Source organism: Bubalus bubalis, chromosome 19 (assembly GCF_019923935.1).
Source record: "Bubalus bubalis isolate 160015118507 breed Murrah chromosome 19, NDDB_SH_1, whole genome shotgun sequence".
NCBI lineage: Eukaryota > Metazoa > Chordata > Mammalia > Artiodactyla > Bovidae > Bubalus > Bubalus bubalis.
In genome coordinates this window covers 4,233,854-4,255,107 of record NC_059175.1, presented here as the reverse complement: position 1 = coordinate 4,255,107, position 21,254 = coordinate 4,233,854, and the positions used below count along the sequence as shown (strand labels likewise).

The following is a 21,254-nucleotide window of genomic DNA, read 5'->3' as shown; positions in this document are numbered from 1 at the left end:
GAAAATTATGTTAATATAAAACAAATAAAAACAGACAAATCGAAACACACAACACGCAGAAGCACAACACGCAGGACCAGCGCAAACCCTTCCCAACCCAATGCCCTCAGGCTTTGAAACCTTTATTTAGACCCCCAAAGATTAGTCTGTGTTGGAGAGGTCACAGTATTGAATCAGAAAAATAAGAGAAACACATTTTTTAAAAGGTCTGTACACAGGTAGTGGAGGGGTGGGGTGGGGAACATACACTTCTTCACGCCAACATCAAACACACGAGGCAGAAGCTTCAGTGATCACCACAGATCTCTAGAACACCACCATGTATGCTAGTCCCTGGCCCACTTTTTTAAAGTTGCTCTTAAAGAGGGTTTAAAGTGCGCAGACACTTTCATAAGGCACGGACAGATTGTTGTACAAGTCATTTCGTTAGAAAGACGGTGAGACAAGTAGACACGGAGAGAGGCCCCGTGTTCCTGAGCCACAGCCTCTCTGCCAGAGCCAGGGCAGAGACCAGACTGAGCGGCGGAAGGAGACTGCCTCTCATTTGCCAACTCTGTACATTCCTATTCTGGAAATGACTGCGGGTTCCCTGGCCACTTGGGGATTGATCTCCAGCCACCAGTCCCAAGGCCTGAAAGTAGAAGGTAGCTCTCTCCCCACGTCTCCCTCCCTGGCAAGGCCTGAGGGCGATCATTAGTTGGTGGGGCCCTGAACGGTTCTGCCAAAGGCCATTTCAGCAGCAGTTTGCTGCCTATAAGGTGCCTGGCATTCCTAATGCAGAGAAGGGTTTTTGAAGTGTGCAGGGGTCTCTGGGTCTGGAAAGCAGTTGTGTACTGACCAAGATAGACCCCCGAGGCAACAGAAGGGCCAAGAGAGCCCTCAAACTCTGCCCCAAATGTCTCATGATGTCCTTCCTCTGATGTCAGAGCTGGGCTCCTGTCCCTCGGTTGGTCCTCCTTGTACTCCTCAGGCAGTAGATGCTCAGCACATGTTCACTGAATGACTGTGTGCACGTGTCATGATGTTTTACCAAATCCTTGAACACTCATAACCAGATCTCTGGACTACTCAGGAAACCTTTAATGAGTACCTACTATGTGCCATCACAGGACCCAGCGCTGGACGGGCCAAATACACGTCTACAAATCTGTCCACCTCCTGCTCTGCGCCACGAGCTGCCCGCAGGCTTGTCTTTAGACCCAGTTTCTGTCCCTGTGTCCAGAACACAGGCCATGCTGACCAGGAGTTGTGGATGGCTGAAGAAGTCTTGCTACACTTTGGGGAGCAGTGCCCCAGGTAGCTAAATCCCAGAAGACTCCCAGGCTGAGAACAGGCTAGACAAAGGCGTTTGTCTTGACTCGGAAACAGCCAGATTTCTCTGGTGGCACCAGATCACAACAAAGAGGGCATCTTCCAGTCTCCCCTCCCCACCCCCAGGGGGCCCTGTTTAAGAGGGTGGTGGTCACAGGGCCCAGGAAGGTGAATGGGACAAGGCTCTCCCCCAGGGTGCCCCAGATGGGTGCCCACATGTAATAGGAAGAGGCCAGGAGAAGGTGGCAGTGGGCAGATGAGCCTGAAAGAAAGGACATGAGTCTTCCCAGGCTTCGGGTGGCAAAGAGGCGTCAGTCTGGGGCTGGAACCCTCACACAGGGGCATGTGCCCGGCTCTCTCCAGGGGCTGCCCAGGTAAGCTTCAAGGAAGAAAACTCAAGCGATTTCTTGAGCTTTCTGGACCTGGGGAGAGGCAGTGGAGAGCGTGGGGTTCGGCACCAGGCACCACTGGGCTTGAAGCCCAGTCCTGCCACCTCCTGCTTCACTTCGCGGACCTCAGTTTTCTCACCTGCCAAATGGGGTAATAGCAGATTCCACTGATTCTAAAGAACACAGCTTTTCTACATAACATGTCTGAATAAAATGAATTGTATAGCTGTGGCACCTTACAGTTAAAATTGGCAGTGTTTTTCCCTTAGTGGCACACAGAATGGTGTATTTTATAATTGGTGGTGTCTTCAATATAGTACGAAGACGTGCCTCGCAGGGTTGATGTGGGGACGCACCTCTGCAGCGCCGTGCAGGGCACACAGGGCTGCCAGATAAAGGAGCATGGTTCCTGTCCCTTTACTCCTGCCCCTTCTCCAGACAGAACCTAGGGGGCAGTGTGGGCAGCTTCTCTGCAGTGCTGAATAAATCAGTTTAGAGGAAATGTCTAAACTGGAAATGTCTGGTTTTGAGCAGATAAACACCCCTTTAATTCCTCTTGGAAATGGGGATGCTACTAATAGCGGCTGCAGAGCGAATTCCACAGGCCATGAGCTCCCCCTTCCAGGCGACAAGCCACCAGGCACACGTCCTGGTCTGCCCTGGGTCCAGGCCCCAGGTCCCGGACTCCTGGCCGTGGCTGCACTGAGCCCGGCTGGAACCTGAGGTGACAGGAGAGAGGCGCTGGCTGCAGAGACCTCCAGGGCTGTGACTATGGATCGGTCCAGCCAGGGGGGCTGCTTCCTGGAGAACACCAGCCCGGGCGGTGATGAGCCCTCTCTCCTGGGGCCTGTGTGTGGCTTTGCCCACACCCAACACGAGGGGGAAAAGAATTCAGCTGGCTGCTGAGCAATGCCTAGGTTTGCAGACGCTTAATCTGGCAAATGGTGAGGTGTCAGTTGCTCCCCTGAAGGTTCTGCTGTGAAGTTAAAATCTGGATGTAGTTCCCAAGTTCACGAGGGAAAAAAAAAACAAAAACCAATCAGGGATTCCTGCAGGGGCAAGAGGAGGGTTTCTGAGGCTGAGAGCAGGTCCGAATACCAGGTGAAGAAGCAGATAGTCCAAGACCCGGAGCACCACAAGGGCATGGACTGACTGGCCTTAGGAGACTTGATCTACAGAAGGGGCCTCTAGACACCCAGCAAAATGTGTCATATGAATGCAAAAACTCTGAACGTCCTCCTTTGCTTGTCTTCCTCAATAGATGAACAGATTAGGAACTGGACTAAAAATACCTGTTCTTCACAAGGTGTCTTGGGCTTTGTAGAATGTTGTGCTGGTCCTCCCAAGAGCTCCGGAGTGGGCAGGTACTAGGTTTCTTCTTAGACAGATCGGGAAGTGAGAAACAGAGAGGCTCGGGGCCCTCCCTAAAGATACAGCACAAGACAGGGAAGGTGGGGCCCAGAACTGGGGCCCAGATGGGAACTGCAGGCCGGCCAACTCGTCAACCCAGGCGTGGTCTGGGAGTCTGCAGAGACGGGCCTGGGCAGGGGTGAGCGGGTAATGGAGGGGAAGCAGGGCCGGGGGCTAGAAAATGCCCAGCAAATTGCTCTTGGGAGGGGGAGAGTCACAAGGTCAGCATTTTCAGCGAGTGTCTCAGTTCCTAGCTAACATCCTAATAATCAGTTAACATCTCAGCAATCAGCAGGGGAAGATGAGCTGAGAATCAGATCAAAGATGGTGGCAAAGCCACGCTTCCTCCCTCTACTTGGCAGCAGGTCACCTTGGTGATGCTCACAGCTGCTGGCGAGTGCCAGGCCTAGCATTTCAGCAGAAAATGTGGAGAGCTGAGGAGTGGCCCTTTCCAACCCCAGGGGGCTCACTGGTATCTAGGATTCTTTCCCTCCCCCAGGAAAAGGGGAACTGCTGTTTTATTTTCCTGCAGATGGTGAGGGTGGTACAGACTGAAAGCATTTGTGGGTGGAGTCAAGGGGTGTAGCACTTACTATTAGGTGGTCTGGGGGTGGAAGGGTGACAAGGCTTTAGAGGGGACACCACCCAGAGCTCTGGCCCCAGCACCCCTCAAAACTGCTCTCTGAGACTGAGAGACTGAGTTAGATACTAAAAAAGCAAATTGTTCTTTTAGGTTCTCCACCCACCTTCCCCCCGCACCGCCCCCCCCAGAAGTTGCCGCTTTGGAGCTGTAAACAATGAGCTATTTTTTCCTCGCCTTAGAAAATCTGAGTGTCCCTTTCCTATACCATCCGTGGGAGTTCTGTTTAGGTGCGGGTTCCGTATATTCAAAACCAGCTGACGTCATAGCCCCAGAAAGTGAACAGCTTCTTGTCCCACTGCCGTCTGGGCTCCAGATTGCACATTCCTTAGTGTTAAATAACCTCCCAGAGCCAGGATCCCTGGATAAATACCAATGGGTTTCTCTCAGTCATTCTCAGCCCGCCCCCTCTCGCACTCACACTCAACCAACCCCAGCAGAAGGCATGGCACACGGGACAGTCTCCCAGCTGAGACCACCGGGGGACGGCCTTTTGGGGGCACAGCACTCTCAGGCCAGAAGCAACCCTCACTTGAACTCGGGCCCCCGGGGGCCTCATCTCCATGACTGTCACGCCGTGCCCACCACTGCAGGGTGGCGGGCGAGATGGCAGTGCCATTGGGCTCCCTGGTGGCCATGGTGGTTGCCTGGCCCAGGGGGTGGGCTTCAGAAAGCTGACCTTGCTCTGGTCAAGGCCCGTGGGCGGGCCAGGCTACGGCCTGTAGGTCTTAATGACGTCCTTGATGGGCCGCCGGCAGATGGGGCAGCAGGCCCGGGCCTGCCTCTTGAGCCGCAGGCCACAGCCGTGGCACAGACACATGTGTCCGCATGTGTAGATGACCGTGTCCACCTCGCCGTCGAAGCACACGGTGCACTCGCTGCTCTTGCTGCCCACCAGCTCCGGCGGGGAGGACACGGGCGACACTGGTGGGCTCAGCGGGGAGCTGGGTGCCGTCACTGCAGAGAGGGAGAACAGGCAGACCTCAACTCGCGGTTCCCAGGTGGGGTCTGCTGGGCAACCCCACGAGGGCAGAGCTTCTGTGCCAGAACCCATGGGGGGCAACTCTGGGAGACACGGAGTTCAGTTCTTTTTCTGGGTTTTGCCCCTTTTCCTACGCTCCTACCCCCAAGCAGCAAGCATGGTTGTCACCCTTTGGAATGCCACATCCAGATGTTTCTCCTCCCTCCAGGAAAGGATGCGGGGGTTGGGGCAAGGTCAGCCCATCTCCCTGCACCCCCGAGGGTCCACACGTCCTTACCCAGGGATGACTCAGATGCCGAGGAGGACTGGTTGACACTGAAGGCCATGTCGGAGTCGCTGTCGTCCTGGGAGCCGCTGAGGGACCCTGACGGGGATGTGGTCGCAGGGCTGGACTGCAGGGTTCCTGAGACCAAAGAGAATCCATCAGGGACATGGGAGGTGGGCTCTGCTCTGCTAGCCCCTGGCTCTTTACTGCTTTGCACCTTCACTTCCTCATGGATCTAATGGAGAACAAGAGCTACTGCGTAGGATTCTGCTGAAAATTGATGGCATCGTACAAGTGGGGTAGACATTTGGTCTGTGTCTGCCTGACCTCCATTCCTGTTTCAGAAACACCACTGGAATTTTGTTGGAGGTACTACTTCACCCTCATGCACATGATCCAGGCCAAGCCAATAAGAAAGAACTTCTACCCTTGGTCTCAATGGTGGTTCAAGGAAAGTGGAAGTGAAAGTCGCTCAGTCGTGTCTGAATCTTTGCGACCCCATGGACTATAGCCTGCCAGGCTTCTCTGTCCGTGGAATTCTCCAGGTCAGAATACTGGAGTGAGTTGCCGTTCCCTTCTCTAGGGAATCTTCCCAACCCAGGGATTGAACCAGGTCTCCTGCATTACATGTGGATTCTTTACCATCTGAGCCACCAGGAAAGCCCAGGAATACTGGAGTGGGTAGCCTATCCCTTCTCCAGATCTTCCTGACCTGGGGACTGAACCGGGGTCTCCAGCATTGCAGGTGGATTCTTTACCAGTGAAGGGCGCATAACTCAAGCGAGGCCTGCAAGCCCAAATTCTGTGATTTTCACTAGCACCACTAGGAAAGAAGGGACCCATTCCATCGAGAGAAAAGCCTGGTGCTGTAGGGTGTGCCTGAGAGGGAAGGCAACATAGAGGAAAGTAGAGCTTTGAGATGGAAAGAGAAGTAGAATCCTGATGACATACTTTCAGCACCTAGATCCAGCTGTCCCTGAATCCATCCAATACACTCCCAGGCTTCTAAGGTATGTGGGTACTCCCCAAATTCCTTTTGCTTATGGCACTGTGAGTGGGGTTTTGTTACTTGCAACTACAAGACTCCTGACTAGTGTTCAATGTGGATGGGTTTTCTTCCCCGAATTGTTGGTTCAGGAAATGATCGTTATTTCTGATGTGAAGAGACACGCCCCGTTCTGTGCCCTACTAGAGGATTGATGGACAGATTACAGCACCAGAGCTGCTGTCAGATAGGGATCAGGAGGGCAAGTCTCTGGCCTCCAAATGCTGTTCTATCGTCTCCTCCTGACCACTCAAAGGCTCATCCTGGTTCTCCTAGGGGAGCTGGGGAGAGGGAGAAGGACTCTAGGCTTAGTTCTTGCAAAGCCCCAGTGGGAACTCGGGCAACTTATTTCAGGCTGAAATGATGACTGTATTTGATGATCCCTTAAACAAACCCCAAACCAACCAAATGACAACCACTGCCACCCTGTTCCTCTGTCCTCGGTTAAACAGCAAGTCACTGTCATTACTAATGCTACTTACTAAACACACTGCATGTGGCAGGCACCTGCTAAAAGCATTGTATGCACCTGATCATTTCATCCTCACAAACGCACGATGCAGGTCATCGCTCCCTTTCTACACTGAAGGCATCTTCATGGATAATGATACTAGTTTTACAGGGCTATCAGGAGGATAAAACGGAATGATGTGACATATGAAGCGTTCATTATTTCTGTCATTGTTTGGACTTTCTAAAACTTGAAAACAGAGCTATGCTCTCTGGAAGCCTTCCCTGATCACCAGCCCGGCTCCACCAAGCTGGAGCAAAGAGAAGCCCCTCTGCTGTAGCGAACAGAGAATGTGCAAATCTCCATTTGGGTGCCAGAGAGGATGTGAGGAGGTCCAAGGTCTGTATTCAGTCCTCTGCCCTGCCCATCTTGGGAGCTCACGGACTGGCCCATAGCTGGAGGCGGGGTGCACTCCGTGTTTATGTGTGGCATGAATGAATGCACAACTCAATCTCAAAACGTGGTGGGTCCAGCCGGCAACCTATTTTCTGTAGATGATGTTATTCTCATTTTCCTCTTTTAAATGTAGCTGTATTTTCTTTATCTCTGGCATGTAACATACTCTATATAATATGAAAATATGCATATAATAAAGCATAATAATGGGGGAAAAAATCGTCAGGTCCTAACACCAGCGGGTTACTTGGGTTGGTATGGACAGGGTGTGGTCCAGGGATGAGCATCCCCGGGGCCCTGGTTAAAATGCATCTTCTGGGGACCCACCCCCACTGAATCGGAAACTCTAAGTGGAGGCCAGACGGTTCTGCTGCGCGCTCAAGTCTGGGGGACTGCTGCCTGGGCTTCAGCGGCTGCAGCAGCGGCTACCTATCCAGAGGCGCCGGGTTTCCGGGGGCGAGTCCCGCGCACGCGCAGTCGGGGGACTCACCGAGGAGGCGCAGCTGGCCGGCGGCGCCGCCGCGCACGGCGAAGAAAGCCCAGAGCGCCTGCGTGGTGTCGACACACAGCAGGCGGCCGCGCGGGCGCCCGTTGACGCCCAGGAGCACGTCGCCGCCGGGCCGCAGCGTGAAGCTGAGCGCGTCGCCGCCGCTCGGCACGGGTCCGGCGCGCGCCACCACCCAGTACTCCTTGCGGTCGATGAGCGCGTCGGGGTCCGCGGGCAGCTCAGCAGGCCGGAGCCCTCCCGGGTCGCACGACGTGATGCCGAAGGCCAGCGCACCGGGCGCCGCCAGCCCCGGGCGGCCCACTTCCACGAAGAGGCTCTCCCCGGGCCGCAGTGGGCGCTCGGAGAAGACGAGGGTGCGGCCGCCGTCGGGGCGCGGCGCGCAGGCCACCTTGCGGTCGAGCGACAGGCTCACGTCGGGCCCGCGCGTCGCGTGGAAGCGCAGGTCGGCCTCGAGCAGCGCCGGCGACGACGAGGGCCGCTGGCGCTCGCGGGGCCCGCACGGGATGGCTGCGGCCGCGTGGTCGGCGGGGGCCGGGCCTGGGGCGCGGCTCAGGGCTAGGTGGCCCAGCTTGGCCACCACCTGGTTGTTCTCGAGCTCGTTGTTGTCGAAGTTGGCCGCGTCGTGGCTGCTGGGCGGCAGGCAGGCGCTGAAGCGGGCCTGGCCGAGGCGCGCGGGCGTCAGCGTGTCGGCGAACCCGCTTTCTGCGCGAGGAGGGCAGAAGAAGGGTGGTGAGCACGACCCCGCAGAGCAGGCCGTGACCTCCCCGCGCCCCACCTCGCCCGGCCCGCCAGTTTCCTTTCCTGATTCCTTCCTGAGCTTATTTAAGATCTCCCGGTGCGTAGAACTGAATTAAGCATCGCCCCGAGAGCACACTGGCATAATCGTATCTTTGGGATTGTCCGACCAGGCCCTTCCTCCCTTTTTCCTTCTCTTACTCGCATCCCTCCATCCTTTCCTCTCCCTCCTTTCTCTCTTCTACTTTGCCCCTTCTTCCTCCTCCCTCCCCTCGCCCCCCTCCCCCCTGAAGATTTTGAAGATTTAAAGGGCGTTTAAAAATCATTACTGTCTGTCTCCCCAACGAGTACATAAGCTCCAAGGGAAGGAGCAAACCCTTGAGTTTGTGGCCTTACTCTGACAGGGTGTTACTTTACGCTCCTTTTCACAGATTCTCATTTAGTCTTCATGCTGTCTCTGAGGTGTGTACCGTTACCACCTACCATTCATTCAGCAAAGAAGGGAGCTGAGACACAGGGGCTAGGGAACATGACCAAGGTCGCCCAGCAACTAGGTGACAAAGTCAGGACTGGACCCCGGGGCTGTCGGGTTCCGTGCTGCCTCTCAAAGGCCTGTCCTCCTCACTGCTGTGTCTGCAGCAGGGAGCACGGTACCTGGGTGCTATTCGAACTTTTAATGTGTAAGGTTTCTGCAAGAAAGGGACTCATTCTATAGAACAGGACACCACGGGGGAGTTTTTTTAAAAGTCACAGTCATGAAAATATTTTTTGAGTAACTTAGTAATATGAAAAAATGCTCTTGATCTATATTAAGTAAAAAAGCTAATAAAAATAGTGTTTGTCATTCAGGTAATACAGGTCTTCATGCTTTGGTAGATTACTTGTTGATCATCTCCCCACCTACACCGGGAGTCCCTGGAGGGCAGCGTCTGTGACATTCTGTTTACCACCAAGTCTCAGGGCTTAGCAGAGTGCTTGGCAGATAGCTTTCATTATTATGTAGTATATTAGATGAGTAAGTGAATGAGGTCTCTAGAAGAGTCTGACTGCCGGTCAGTAAGAGATATCAGGGAAAGAAAGAATTATTTTGAAATTGTTTTTGTGATAAAAATATTCTTGTTAACAAGTAAATGAAGCAAGAAAAAGTGTTTTCTCAAACTTTTAAAACTGGCCCACTCCAGCTAAGATTTTCTTAGCATTCTGTCATTTATATCATGGGAAAAAATATTTCTTTCTCTTTAGTTTTTCAAATATTAAATCATAACAGTAAACATGATTTTCAAAAAGCACGCCCGAACCCCTGGTGAGAGCCTCATACGTTATTCCCTACCCTGACTCCCTCCATCACCAACTCAGTGGCCATGAGTTAGAGCAAACTCTGGGAGATGGTGAAGGACAGGAAGGCCCAGTCTGCTGCAGTCCACGGGGTCACAAGGAGTCAGACATGACTGAGGGACTGAACAACTCCTCCATGTACAGGGCAGGCCATCCAAGTTCTGATGCTGGTTCACAGGCCTGTCTGGTTGGCCTACTGGTGTTCTACCTTGGTTTTGTTTTTTAAAATTTTTGAAAAAAATAAATGCATACAGTTGATTATAGAAAACATACCTAATCATTGGTTCTTACCCAGATTTCACAGTTATCATTCATGACCAATCTTGTTTCATTGATGCCCCCATCATTCTCCCTCCTGTTATTATTTTGAAGCAAATCCTAGACATGCCATTTTATCTTTACAAATTTCAGCATGTCTGTGTCAAATTTAAAGACTTCTTGTCAATATTGTGTGTGAGAATATGCTTTTTTCCCCAGTTTGTCTGAATGAAGATCCAAATAAAATCCACTCATTGTCATTGGTCTCTTTTAAGCTATGGATGTCTCTTCTTTGTCCCCCTTCTGTTGGTTTGTTAAATAAATCAACACTTGGTCTTTAACAAAAAAATTTTTTTTTAAATTAGTGGCCAAGACTTGTGAGTTAGGATATTTCACTTTAAACTGGATTTTCAGCCTCTTTTGGAAAATCAGTTCTGGTAACGCAAGGGTCTGGATCCCAGCACGTCACCAGTGGGTGAAAGCTTGCTCCCTTTTCCCACGACCCTGAGCTGGCCCCTTCGCCCATCTCAGCTACTTACTTGGGCTCTGTGGACGTATGAGTTTGTCTTGTGTTAGAGGATGCTTCCCCGTAACATGAAGGAAGAAGAACGATTTCACTTTGGTCCTTAGAAGTATATATGTGTGTGTGTGTGTCTCTGTCTATACTACTATATGTGCAGAGGAAATCAAGGTCTAGAAAACATAAAATGTTAATGGTTATTATTTCTCAGGTAAGGTTATGAGGGTGGGTAAGGTTATGAGGAATTATCTTCAGATTTTTCTGTATTTTTCAACTTTTCTGCAGTAAACATGGATACTACAAAGTTTTATCAAAACCCCTGATATTTTTAAAAATCAAGTTTTCAATTAATATTTAACAATGTGGGAAAATGCCTTGATACTGAACAACAAAGAATACTAAACTGTATGATTTGGTTCTAATTATGTGGGAAATGTGTGCATGGGATGCACAGGAAGGAACAAAATACATAGAGATTTGAGGGTGATTGTCTCTGGGTAGAAATTTGCTTCTTAAGAGTTTTCAGATTTTCTCATTTTTCATTAATGAACAGATACTGATTTTCTGGGGCTTCCCTAGGAGCTGGTGGTAAAAAAAAAAATCCACCTGTTAATGTAGGAGACATGGGTTCCATCCCTGGGTTGGGGAGATCCCCTGGAGAAGGAATTGGCAACCCATTCCAGTATTCTTGCCTGGGGAATCCCATGGACAGAGGATTGCAACTGTGGGCTACAGTCGCAAAAGAGTCAGACATGACTTAGCGACTCAACAAAACAAGTGATTATGTAATCAGAAAAAAAAAATGAGTAGACTAACACAAGCACTTTTTTTTTTTGAAGAAGCATTTAAGACAAGTGGATGTTTCTGGGACCCTCTTGGTGTAATGCATTTTCCCAGGGTTCCCTGCCTACCACAGTCATCCTGTGAGGCCATGCCCAGAGCTCTTCTTCCTTGCCCCTAAGAGCTCCACGGAAGAGCCCGTACTTCAGCAGAGCACCCTAATCAGGATCACGGCCTGGAGATGGCTACACTGAGGTTCAAGTCTTGGCTTCAGCCCTTCCTGACTGCGTAACTGTAGGTTAGTCACTTCAGCTCTTGGAATCTCAACTTTCTCAGCTTAAAATGGAATAATGGGGGGCCTTGTTCACCGAAACTTGGTCTCCCCATGTCGCGCTCTCTTTCAAATTCTGGCTGAGTCTCCATCTGGAGTGCGGAACCCGCCATGCTTGCTAATTATGCCTGGGCTTCTAGGATCTGACCGGGAAGGCCTCAGCGTCTCCTCTCCTTTGGAAGAATGGAAGGACGCCTGCAGCCTACAGTACATCATGTGAAACGCCAGGCTGGATGAAGCACAAGCTGGAATCAAATTTGCGGGAACAATATCAATAACCTCAGATAGGCAGATGACACCACCCTTATGGCAGAAATGAAGAACTAAAGAGCCTCTTGATGAAAGTGAAAGGGGACAGTGAAAAAGTTGGCTTAAAGCTCAACATTCAAAAAATGAAGATCGTGGCATCTGGTCCCATCACTTCATGGCAAATAGATGGGGAAACAATGGAAACAGTGAGCGACTTGATTTTCTTGGCTCCAAAATCACTGCAGATGGTGACTGCAGTCATGAAATTAAAAGATGCTTGCTCCTTGGAAGAAAAGCTATGACCAGCCTAGACAACATATTAAAAAAGAGACATTACTTTGCTGACAAAGATATGTCTGGTTAAAGCTATGGTTTTTCCAGTAGTCATGTATGGAAGTGAGCGTTGGACTATAAAGAAAGCTGAGCAATGGAGAATTGATGCTTTTAAACTGTGGTGTTGGAGAAGACTCTTGAGAGTCCCTTGGACTGCAAGGAGATCAAACCAGTCAATCCTAAAAGAAATCAACTCTGAATATTCATTGGAAGGACTGATGCTGAAGCTGAAACTCCAATACTTTGGCCACCTGATGCGAAGAACTGACTCATTGGAAAAGCTCCTGATGCTGGGAAAGATTGAAGGCGGGAAGAGAAGGGGACGACAGAGGATAACATAGTTGGATGGCCTCATTGACACGATGGACATGAGTTTGAGCAAGCTCTGGGAGTTGGTGATGGACAGGGAGGCCTGGTGTGCTGCAGTCCATGGGGTTGCAATGAATCGGACACGACTGAGCAACTGAACTGAACTGAAGGCTGATTTATGTTGATGTTTTGGAGAAACCGACACAATACTGTAAAGCAATTATCCTTCAATTAAAAATAGATAAAAAAAATTTTAATAGCATTATCTTCTAATCAAAATTTATTTAAGCAATTAGAACAATAAAATAAAGTGGTATTTAAAAAAAAAAAATGGAATAATGGTGATACCTGCCCTCCACAGTCCTACCCATGGTGTTACAGAGATTAAATTAGATGCTTTTGTAGAGTCTAGCACAGCATGGCACAGAGTAAGTGCTCAAAAGATGTTAATTATCATTATTCCTTCAACATTTATTAACAAAATGTATAGAGTGCTTGCCATGTGCCAAGCAGTGTGCTGGACCCTGGGCGAAGAGAACAAGCGGGCACGGAGCTCCCATTCCAGTGGGAAGGACAGACGGTAATGAAGCATCTGACAGAAAACTAACTCTTCTTCCAAACTGTGGTGAGTGCCACCAGCACAGGTGAGAGCTGCCATCTCACGATGCTCTGAAAAATGGGAACATGCCAGTAGGGGACTTCGGAGACTCCGAGAGGCAAGGTGAGTTACTCCAAGTCCCGCAGCCAGGCAGTGACAGAACTGGTATTCTCTGAGTGTATCAAAGGTCAGAAGTGGGGCCTGAGAATGGGTCAGAACAGCCCTCTTGGAGCCAAGACACAAAGGCTGCGGGAATGGTGGCTGGGGGTGGAGCCTGAGCATTCCAGAAGAACAGCATGTGTGAAGTCGGAGGCAGTGCAAGCTTGGTCTGCTTTCCAGGCTAGTATTAGAGCATGTGAGACCACTTCACCTCGGACCTGGCCCCCAGTAGTCCCTCAGAAAGGCTGGGTCTCCTTGCTTTATACAGGGAGCTCTGTCCCCATCAGGCATCCCTGAGTGAGACAGGCCCAGAATGGCAGAGTGCTGGTTTACGCCTGACACTTGAGAGGCTACCTATCAAAGATTCTCCGGAGAAATCAGACAGGTGGCTCCAGGCAGAAAGAAATCCAGCCACATCAAGAGACCACCAAGGAAGCTTATCAAAACTGCCTGGCTCTAACCTGTGACTCGACTCCAGATGTGCTCTCTGGACCTGGTGAAAGTACATACAGCCATTTACTTAAGCATCAGTCAGAAGCAACTCCATGCATTCATTATCCTTAGCGGTCCTTACCACTGTCCCATGCAAGCACATTTCACAGTGGGAGGACACTGAGGCTTTGCGAGGTAGAATGTAACTGAAGGTCACCTAGCCAGGTTTGACAGAAATGGGATTCCATCTCAGGCTGTGACTCGTAAGCCAGGCTCCTTATGACTAGCAATACTGCCCCCCAGATGTAGCTATCCTTGTTGTTCTTTGAGCTGCCCAGCGCGGGGACTCAGTCCCAGGCCAGGTGGAGCTGTTGTCCCCAAGGGACCCGATTTCCCTGAGGAAGCATCCAACAGGCACCCCTTTCCTCCACGATCACCCACCAAGCACCGCCACACAGCAGCAGTCCCAGGTGGGGCACGTGGAGGCTGGATTAGCTAGGATGGTGCCCTGACTTCCCATTCTCTCTAGGCCACCTCCAGGCCTGCTGCTGGTCTGCGATGGAGTTCAGTTCCTCCCCTTCTGCCTGGCTTTCTCAGGTCAACCATGTCTGGGCCTGGCAGTAAAGCAGAATTTATGCCACGAGAGAAACTATCTTTGTGTGAAGATGAAAATGAGGACTGAAGAACCGGAGACAAGGGCCCACCCCTCAGTCACTTCGGTGTCTCAGAAGGGCTGCTCTGGGATGTGTCCTGGAGGCAGACGTGACAGAACAGTGACAGAAGGGGTGCTGGATGAGAAATCAAGCATGACTCTTGAAGTTTGGACTGATGAACCAAGTGGGTGGTGCCATCCACTGTGACGGCTGTCTGAATGTGTTCTGTGTGGGAAGCCTCTTCAGACGCCAGGAGGAGATGTGAGTAGGCAGGGCAAGTCTGGAGTTCAAGGGCGGCATTAGGGCTGGGAATATGGATTTGGGAGCCAGCAGCTTAGACATGGGATTCAAGGGCCATATCATCTGGAGAAAGGGGAGATAAAAAGAAATACTTTGCTGACAAAGGTCCGTCTAGTCAAGGCTATGGTTTTTCCAGTAGTCATGTATGGATGTGAGAGTTGGACTATAAAGAAAGCTAAGTGCCAAAGAATTGATGCTTTTGAACTGTGGTGTTGCAGAAGACTCTTGAGAGTCCCCTGGACTGCAAGGAGATCCAACCAGTGCATCCTAAAGGAAATCAGTCCTGAATGTTCATTGGAAGGACTGATGTTGAAGCTGAAATTCCAATACTTTGGCCACCTGATGCGAAGAGCTGACTAATTGGAAAAGACCCTGATGCTGGGAAAGACTGAAGGTGGGAGGAAAAGGGGATGACAGAGGATGAGAAGATTGGATGGCATCACCAACTCAATGGACATGAGTGTGAGCAAGCTCCGGCAGTTGGTGATGGACAGGGAGGCCTGGCATGCTCTGTCCATGGGGTTGCAAAGAGTCTGACATTACTGAGCAACTGAGCTGAACTGAAATAGAAATGGCCTTGCCTCAGTTGTTAAATTGGAGAAGGAAATGGCAACCCACTCCAGTGTTCTTACCTGGAGAATCCTAGGGATGGGGGAGCCTGGTAGGCTGCCATCTATGGGGTCACACAGAGTCGGACATGACTGAAGCGACTTAGCAGTTGTTAAATTGTACGGTTGTGTATGCACCTTTCTCCACACATATTTAAGTAAGATGACGCTTTAATAGTGAGAAGGAAAGAGAATGAAGAGGGCCTAGGACAGAATCCTGGGACTTTCAGCATGTGGAGCCAGGCAGGGAGGAGCCAGCAAGTGGGCCACGGAGGAGAGGCCCAGGAGGTGGGAGAGGTCACCTGGGGCAGGAGCAAGGCCTGATGAGAGAATGGGGACGACCGCTCTGGGCTTGGCAGCACGAGGCTGAAGCCCACTGAGCAGCGGGGACGGCTCCGCTGCAGCCAGATTTTGGTACGTGAGGGAGACATTTCATAAAATGGGAGTGAGAAGGGTTTCTGGTGGTCCACAAGCACTGGCTGCCCGTGTGTTACTGTGGCGGCTGGGAACACCTCTCCTGCCTCGCCACCCTGCTTCTGCCCCAGGCCTCCAGAGCTCCTGGTTCTCCTGCCACCTCCTGGGCCTCTCCTCCGTCGCCCACTTGCTGGCTCCTCCCTGCTTGGCTACGGCACTTGGGGCAGGAACGAGGCCTGGTGAGAGAATGGGGACAACCGCTCTGGGCTTGGCAGCACCTGAGGGTGCCACAGCCAGGAGAAGACAAAGTTGAAGGGCTAACGCTGACTGAGATAGGGGCATGGGGTGAGTCAGGCCAGATCGGATCACTGATGACTACGTGGGTAACTGGTAGAGATCAAGTGTTGAACCTCCTCAGTATCCATCCATTGCTGCACATACGAGAAAGCCTTGGGACTATAAGCAGCTGTTTTTGGTTTAACTTCAAGAGAAAGCCTTGTTGGCAGAACCTAAAAATTACCAGCTGGTACCTGCCCCACTGTTTGAATGGACGATACACCAGGCTACGGACCCACCATTTCTTGTGTCCCTCAGCTCCTAAGCAGGTTCAGTTTTACCCACGACTGCAGTCCTGTGCCAGTGCAGAAACAGCAGAAACTGTCTGGAAGCACTGCGATACGCAGCGTAGAACAAACATAGTCAAAGAGGGCTTTGGGCTTATCTCTTCCCCAGTTCTTAAATTGCTAGCTATACTTTCTATTGTTTGAATAGTAATTATGAGAAATCAGAGGGTGGTGTAAAGGTGATAATGTTTCATTTCCTTTGGGGTCTACTCATACTGTTTTGTACAATGTTAAAGAAAGTTGCTATTTGTGTCTTTTTAATTTCACATTCAACATTTTTTTTAAAAATTAAATTTCACTGGGCTGAGCTGAAGCAGGGATCGGGAGGGGGTGGTATAGACAACACCTTTAAGAAAGTTTCACTCTGAAGGAGGGCAGAGAAATGGTAGTAGCCAGTGGAAGAGATTGTCAAGGGCACTTTCTTTAAAGATGGGAGCTACCTGTGTGTGCTCATGGGGATGGTTCTGTGGAGAGGGAGCGGGAGGCTGGAGAAAGGGACAAATAACCAGAGAATGTCCCTGAACAGGCAGAGGGGACAGAAGCAGAGCTCCTTCCACCATGGGCACAGGAGGGCAGGCAGCAGGCAGGGGCTGGGGACTGAGACGGAGTGAGGATGTCGGGCACTGAGCCTGCGCTTTTCTGCATGCCGCCTAGCTGCTGACCAAAGGCGGCTGGACAGGTCGACAGACAGACCTCGGCTGGTCCCTGGCAGTGCTGGCTGTGGCCTCAGTTTCCCCTTGCAGTGTGGGGAGCCCCACCCCCCGCCTCCCAGGCCTGTGGGGAGGACGGATGGCAGAGCTGTAGAAAGAGTAACCATGTGCCTCGCGCTGCACCCACAGTGGGCCTTCAGGGCCCCTAGTAGGACATAGCCACAGAGCGGCGATCCCACTCCTGAAGGGGAAAGAAGCCTTCAGGCCAGCCTGCCAGGCGGAGGCCTGACTGTGGGGGCGGGGCTGGGCACTGGGCTGGGCTGTTTGTAAAGGAAACAGTAACTACCCAAGCCCATTGCTCTGAGTGGGTCCCCATCAGGCTCTGGATGAAGCCAGCGGCAGCCACTACCGCCAGCCTGATGCTGGTGCTCACAGGTCTCACACCAAGGCACCTTTCTGAGTCCCTGGCCACACCCTATCACCCCCCACAGCCACTGGTGAGGTGGCAGGTCCCTACCCCTCTCTGGGCCTCAGTTTCCTCATCTGCAGCATGGAGTGATGCACTCAGACCAGCAGGTCATGATTTAGATCGACAAGTTTGTCTTTATCACATAATTTGTTCATAACCCTAATGAACAGATACTGACTCTGGAACCACCAACCATTAGGTGACCTTGGCCAAGTTATCCATCCATGCTGGGTGTGTGGATGGGGACAAAACTGTTTCCTGTCTCATGGGGTTCTTGTGAGGACTGGAGGACATCACCAGGTAAAGCCCTCAGCATGCTGCCTGGGCTGAGTAGGTCCAGTAAGTTAACAGAAGGGCTCAAGGCTTTCAAGGTCGGTGAATGACTCTTATAAAGCCTTTGGAGAGCTGCTGTTACTGGCTTCTGGCATCCAGTCCTTGCTTCTTCCGGTCTCAGCACCAGCTTTTCTTTGAGGGAACTTCTCCCCGCTCCGTTTCCACTCAGTACCTTGAGCAGGGAGCCTTAACTTGGCCAGTCCTTCTAGCTCATCCCTCTGGCCACAGAGATCAGTGAGTCCAGATATTGAGATAGCAGCAGATTTCCTGCTAGACTTAAGTTCACGAGACATGGAACTGGAGATACTGGTGGCCTTGCCCCCACCCCAAAGGGAAAGCCTGCTGGAGGATGACACAAAGTCAGGAAAAGGGGTAGAGGCAGGCCAATGTTCTGGGTGCTATTCCTCGGGCCCCTGCATTGAGCCAGGCTAACAAGCAGCTGCTTCCTAGAATTTGCAGTCCATGAGACATTAATTCCCTTTATTTTTGCTTGAGTGAGCTTAAACCAGTTTCCATGTCTTGAAAGCAAAGGTTTCTGAAGCACAGTCTGTGATGCCATTGCTTGGGCTGGTGTCCCATGTTCAGTCTGACCAGCATTCTGCCACTGGGCAGCGGCCCTGACGTGGCCCGTTCCCCAGCTGCCCGGAAGAGGGACAGGGCTGCCTCAGGACAGCATGAGGCCTCCACTCCAGAACTCGGGGAAAGCGCTTCTTCAGAGAAAAAGGGGCCAGGAGAGGGGGGACAGGTGTGTATGACTTGGCTGAACCTTCCTCTCCTGGGTCCCTGCTCAACTCAGCAGAAAGTAATTTGCTCTTTCTCTTTCGTCCAGAGGAACATCCAGGGAAATCACAGGCTCTCGGGATGAACCACTCCAGGCTCCATTAAGCCCATCCTGATCAGTGCCCCAGAGAATGTAACCCCAGCAGCCACAGGGCAGCCCTGGGGAAGATTGTATCCAGTAATGTTGTCTGCATGGGGGCAACCCAGGTATCTATCAGTTAGGAAACATGGAACCAGACAGACACTGATAAATCTTAAAATGGGGCAAGTGAAAAAAGGAAAACAGAGTAAGATCTTTAGCATGATACCATCCACCTATGCATGCTAAACATACAAAATAGCTCTATGTATTTTAAAAAAATACATGCTCAAGGACTTATGCCAAACATCAAGAGTGGTGCTTATCTGGGCAGGGGAAAGCGTGAGTGGGAGTCAGGACTGGAGATGAAGCAGAAAAGTCAAAACAAGAGAAGGAGCTTGTGTGATGCTGCCATGCCCTGAACTAGAGGTCTGAGGAACTCAGCTCGGTACCAGAAAGGGAGGAGGAACAGGAGCTCGTGCAGAGAGGATCATTGTGATCACAGTCCTGGCTGCACCTGGGGATCACCCCAGGAGCCATAAGAAACCTGGATGCCCGGAGCCAACCCGTAGGTTCTGATCTAATTGGCCTGGGTGCAGCCTGGGAAGTGGAGTTTTGAGAGCCACGATTCCCCCTACCCCCCACCCCCACAGGTGACCTCAATGTGCAGCCAAGGCTGAGACCCACCAAACTAAAGGGAGATGCATCTGGCCTCTAATCCTGGTTCTGTCACTCTCAAACCAATATACTTCCCTTCTCCAAGCCCTCAATTGTTTATCTAGAAGGGCCTAAGTTATTTCCTCCGCCAGGGGATCTTCCTGACCCAGGGATCAAACTCATGTCTCCTGTGTCTCCTGCATTGCAGGTGGATTCTTTACCCACTGAGCCATCAAGGAAGTCTTTCTAACATAAATCCACAGTGATGAGAGAACAGACGCTATGATTTCAGTACTTTTAGACCATGAAATTATTGTACTTTTTGTCCAATGTCTCCTAGTTTACAGTCTATGGGAACCTGAATAGAATTTGTATCCTACTGTTGTGTGAAAAATGTATAAATCCTAATTATGTTGAATTGGTTCATGGTGCTTTTCAGGTCTACTATACCCTTCTACTTTTCTGTATATTCATTCTATTAATTTTTGAGAGCTTTATACAGAAATTGCAACTAAAAATCTTAATTTATCTACCTAAAAAATAATTGTAATATATAGTGGAACTATAAAAATAAATAAAAAGGGGCTAAGTCACCCTGTCTTGAGGAAAGACTGAACGTCACAAGAGGGGGTACCCCAGGGTCCGGCCACAGAGAGGTGGTGCTCTCTGCTGCAGTTGGACCCCCGTGCAGGAGGCTGGGCTGAAAGCACAATTCCAGCATGTGAAAGAAGCAGGCAAGGACTATGGATCCCTTTTTATTCCTGAGACTAAATTTTGGCTCAAGATCCAGGGTGAATACAGTGCACCCCCATTCCATTAGATGAGAAGGACACTTCCCAGGTGAGGGCTGCCAGATAAAGTATAGGAAGCAAAGTTACATTTGAATTTCAGATAAACAACAAATTCTTCTCTACCGAGTTTTCTGTAATAAACTATATGGGGAAAGAATCTGAAAAAGGATGGATATATGTATAACTGAATCACTTTGCTGTACACTTGTTGTAAATCAACTATACTCCAATACAAAATAAAAATTAAAAAACCAAATTCTAAGTATGCCCCAAATATTGCATGGGATATACTTCAGGAAATTATTCATCGTTTTTCTGAAATTCAAGTGTAACTGGGCATCCTAAACCTGACAGCCTTACCCAGAGGCTGCTGTAGCTTGTTGGCATTGAGGCTCTATCCAGTGGGACCCGAGAGGTGAGGGAGGGACAGACGGACGGTCCTACACTTGAGTCATGTCTGACTCTTTGTGACCCCACGGACACATGGACCCCGCCACGGACCACACGGACCCCGCCAGGCTCCTCTGTTTATGGGATTGCCCCTGAAAGAAGACTGAAGTGGGTTGCCCCTTCCCTCCCCATGGGATCTCTGGGCCTGGGGTTTGAACCTGTGTCTCCTGCATTGCAGGCAGATTCTTCACTACTAGCGCTGCCTGAGGTGGGGATGAGGGGTCCTTATTCTGGAGTCTCACAGCTAAGACTCTAGAGGAACTGTGTTAACCTTCTTGTTCCTTGTGAGAAAAAGGAGGCCAGAGCCTCCTTTTCTTTATCCAGGCAGTACAGTGGACACCACCCTCAGAAGCCCAGTTCTTCCAGGAATTGGGAGGGAGGGACCCCACTTATGGTGGGATTTCTGTGGTTCTGATGCTGTGCTGGCAACAGCAGAGTACCTACTGCCTGGACTCAAACCATACAGAATCATGACTACTTTGCTTCCTTATTTTTATTATAACTTTTCTTTTTTTTTTTTCTGATTATAAATCATTGTTGATAACTTGGGAGAGGGAAAAAAAGGAAAAAAAAAACCACCCATAACCCCTTCACCCTGATATAACCAATGTCAATTTGCTCTTTCCCTGGACAGAAAACATTTATTGAGCCTCGATCACATGTCAGTAAGTTCTCCATTATCTCATATAACCTTCAGAAAGGAAAATAACTTTATTGCCCTTTCTGCTTGTAAAAGCAATATCAGCCCTTTCCATATATATTAAAAAGATAACTCAGAGAGGTGTAAAGAAGGAAGTGAGATTCACCTATGCTCCTTTCCCCCGTGGATGGCATTCTTTCCGATCTCATCTTCCCTTCCGCATGTCATTGTGAACATTGTCCCATGACACCAGTGCTGGGTGCCCTGCATCAGCCCTCCATCACGGGCACCACTGGCAGATTAGAAAACGG

The 21,254-nt window shown here is 50.5% G+C and overlaps 1 protein-coding gene across 2 annotated transcripts in view; it reads right to left on the bottom strand.

The window, feature by feature from the left end:
- Positions 1-333: 333 nt before the first annotated feature.
- Positions 334-21,254, bottom strand: part of NEURL1B (neuralized E3 ubiquitin protein ligase 1B) — a 45,732-nt gene continuing 24,811 nt past the window's right edge. The window contains exons 3-5 of one of the 2 annotated variants that reach the window (XM_006058697.4): positions 7,440-8,159; positions 5,010-5,135; positions 334-4,707 (exon numbers count right to left, since the gene is read on the bottom strand). In XM_006058697.4, the coding sequence (XP_006058759.1) occupies positions 4,463-4,707; positions 5,010-5,135; positions 7,440-8,159 (1,091 nt within the window). In that variant the 3' untranslated portion in view covers positions 334-4,462. The remainder of the gene's footprint in view (positions 4,708-5,009; positions 5,136-7,439; positions 8,160-21,254) is intronic. The other variant, XM_044932377.2, reaches the window with a different exon arrangement.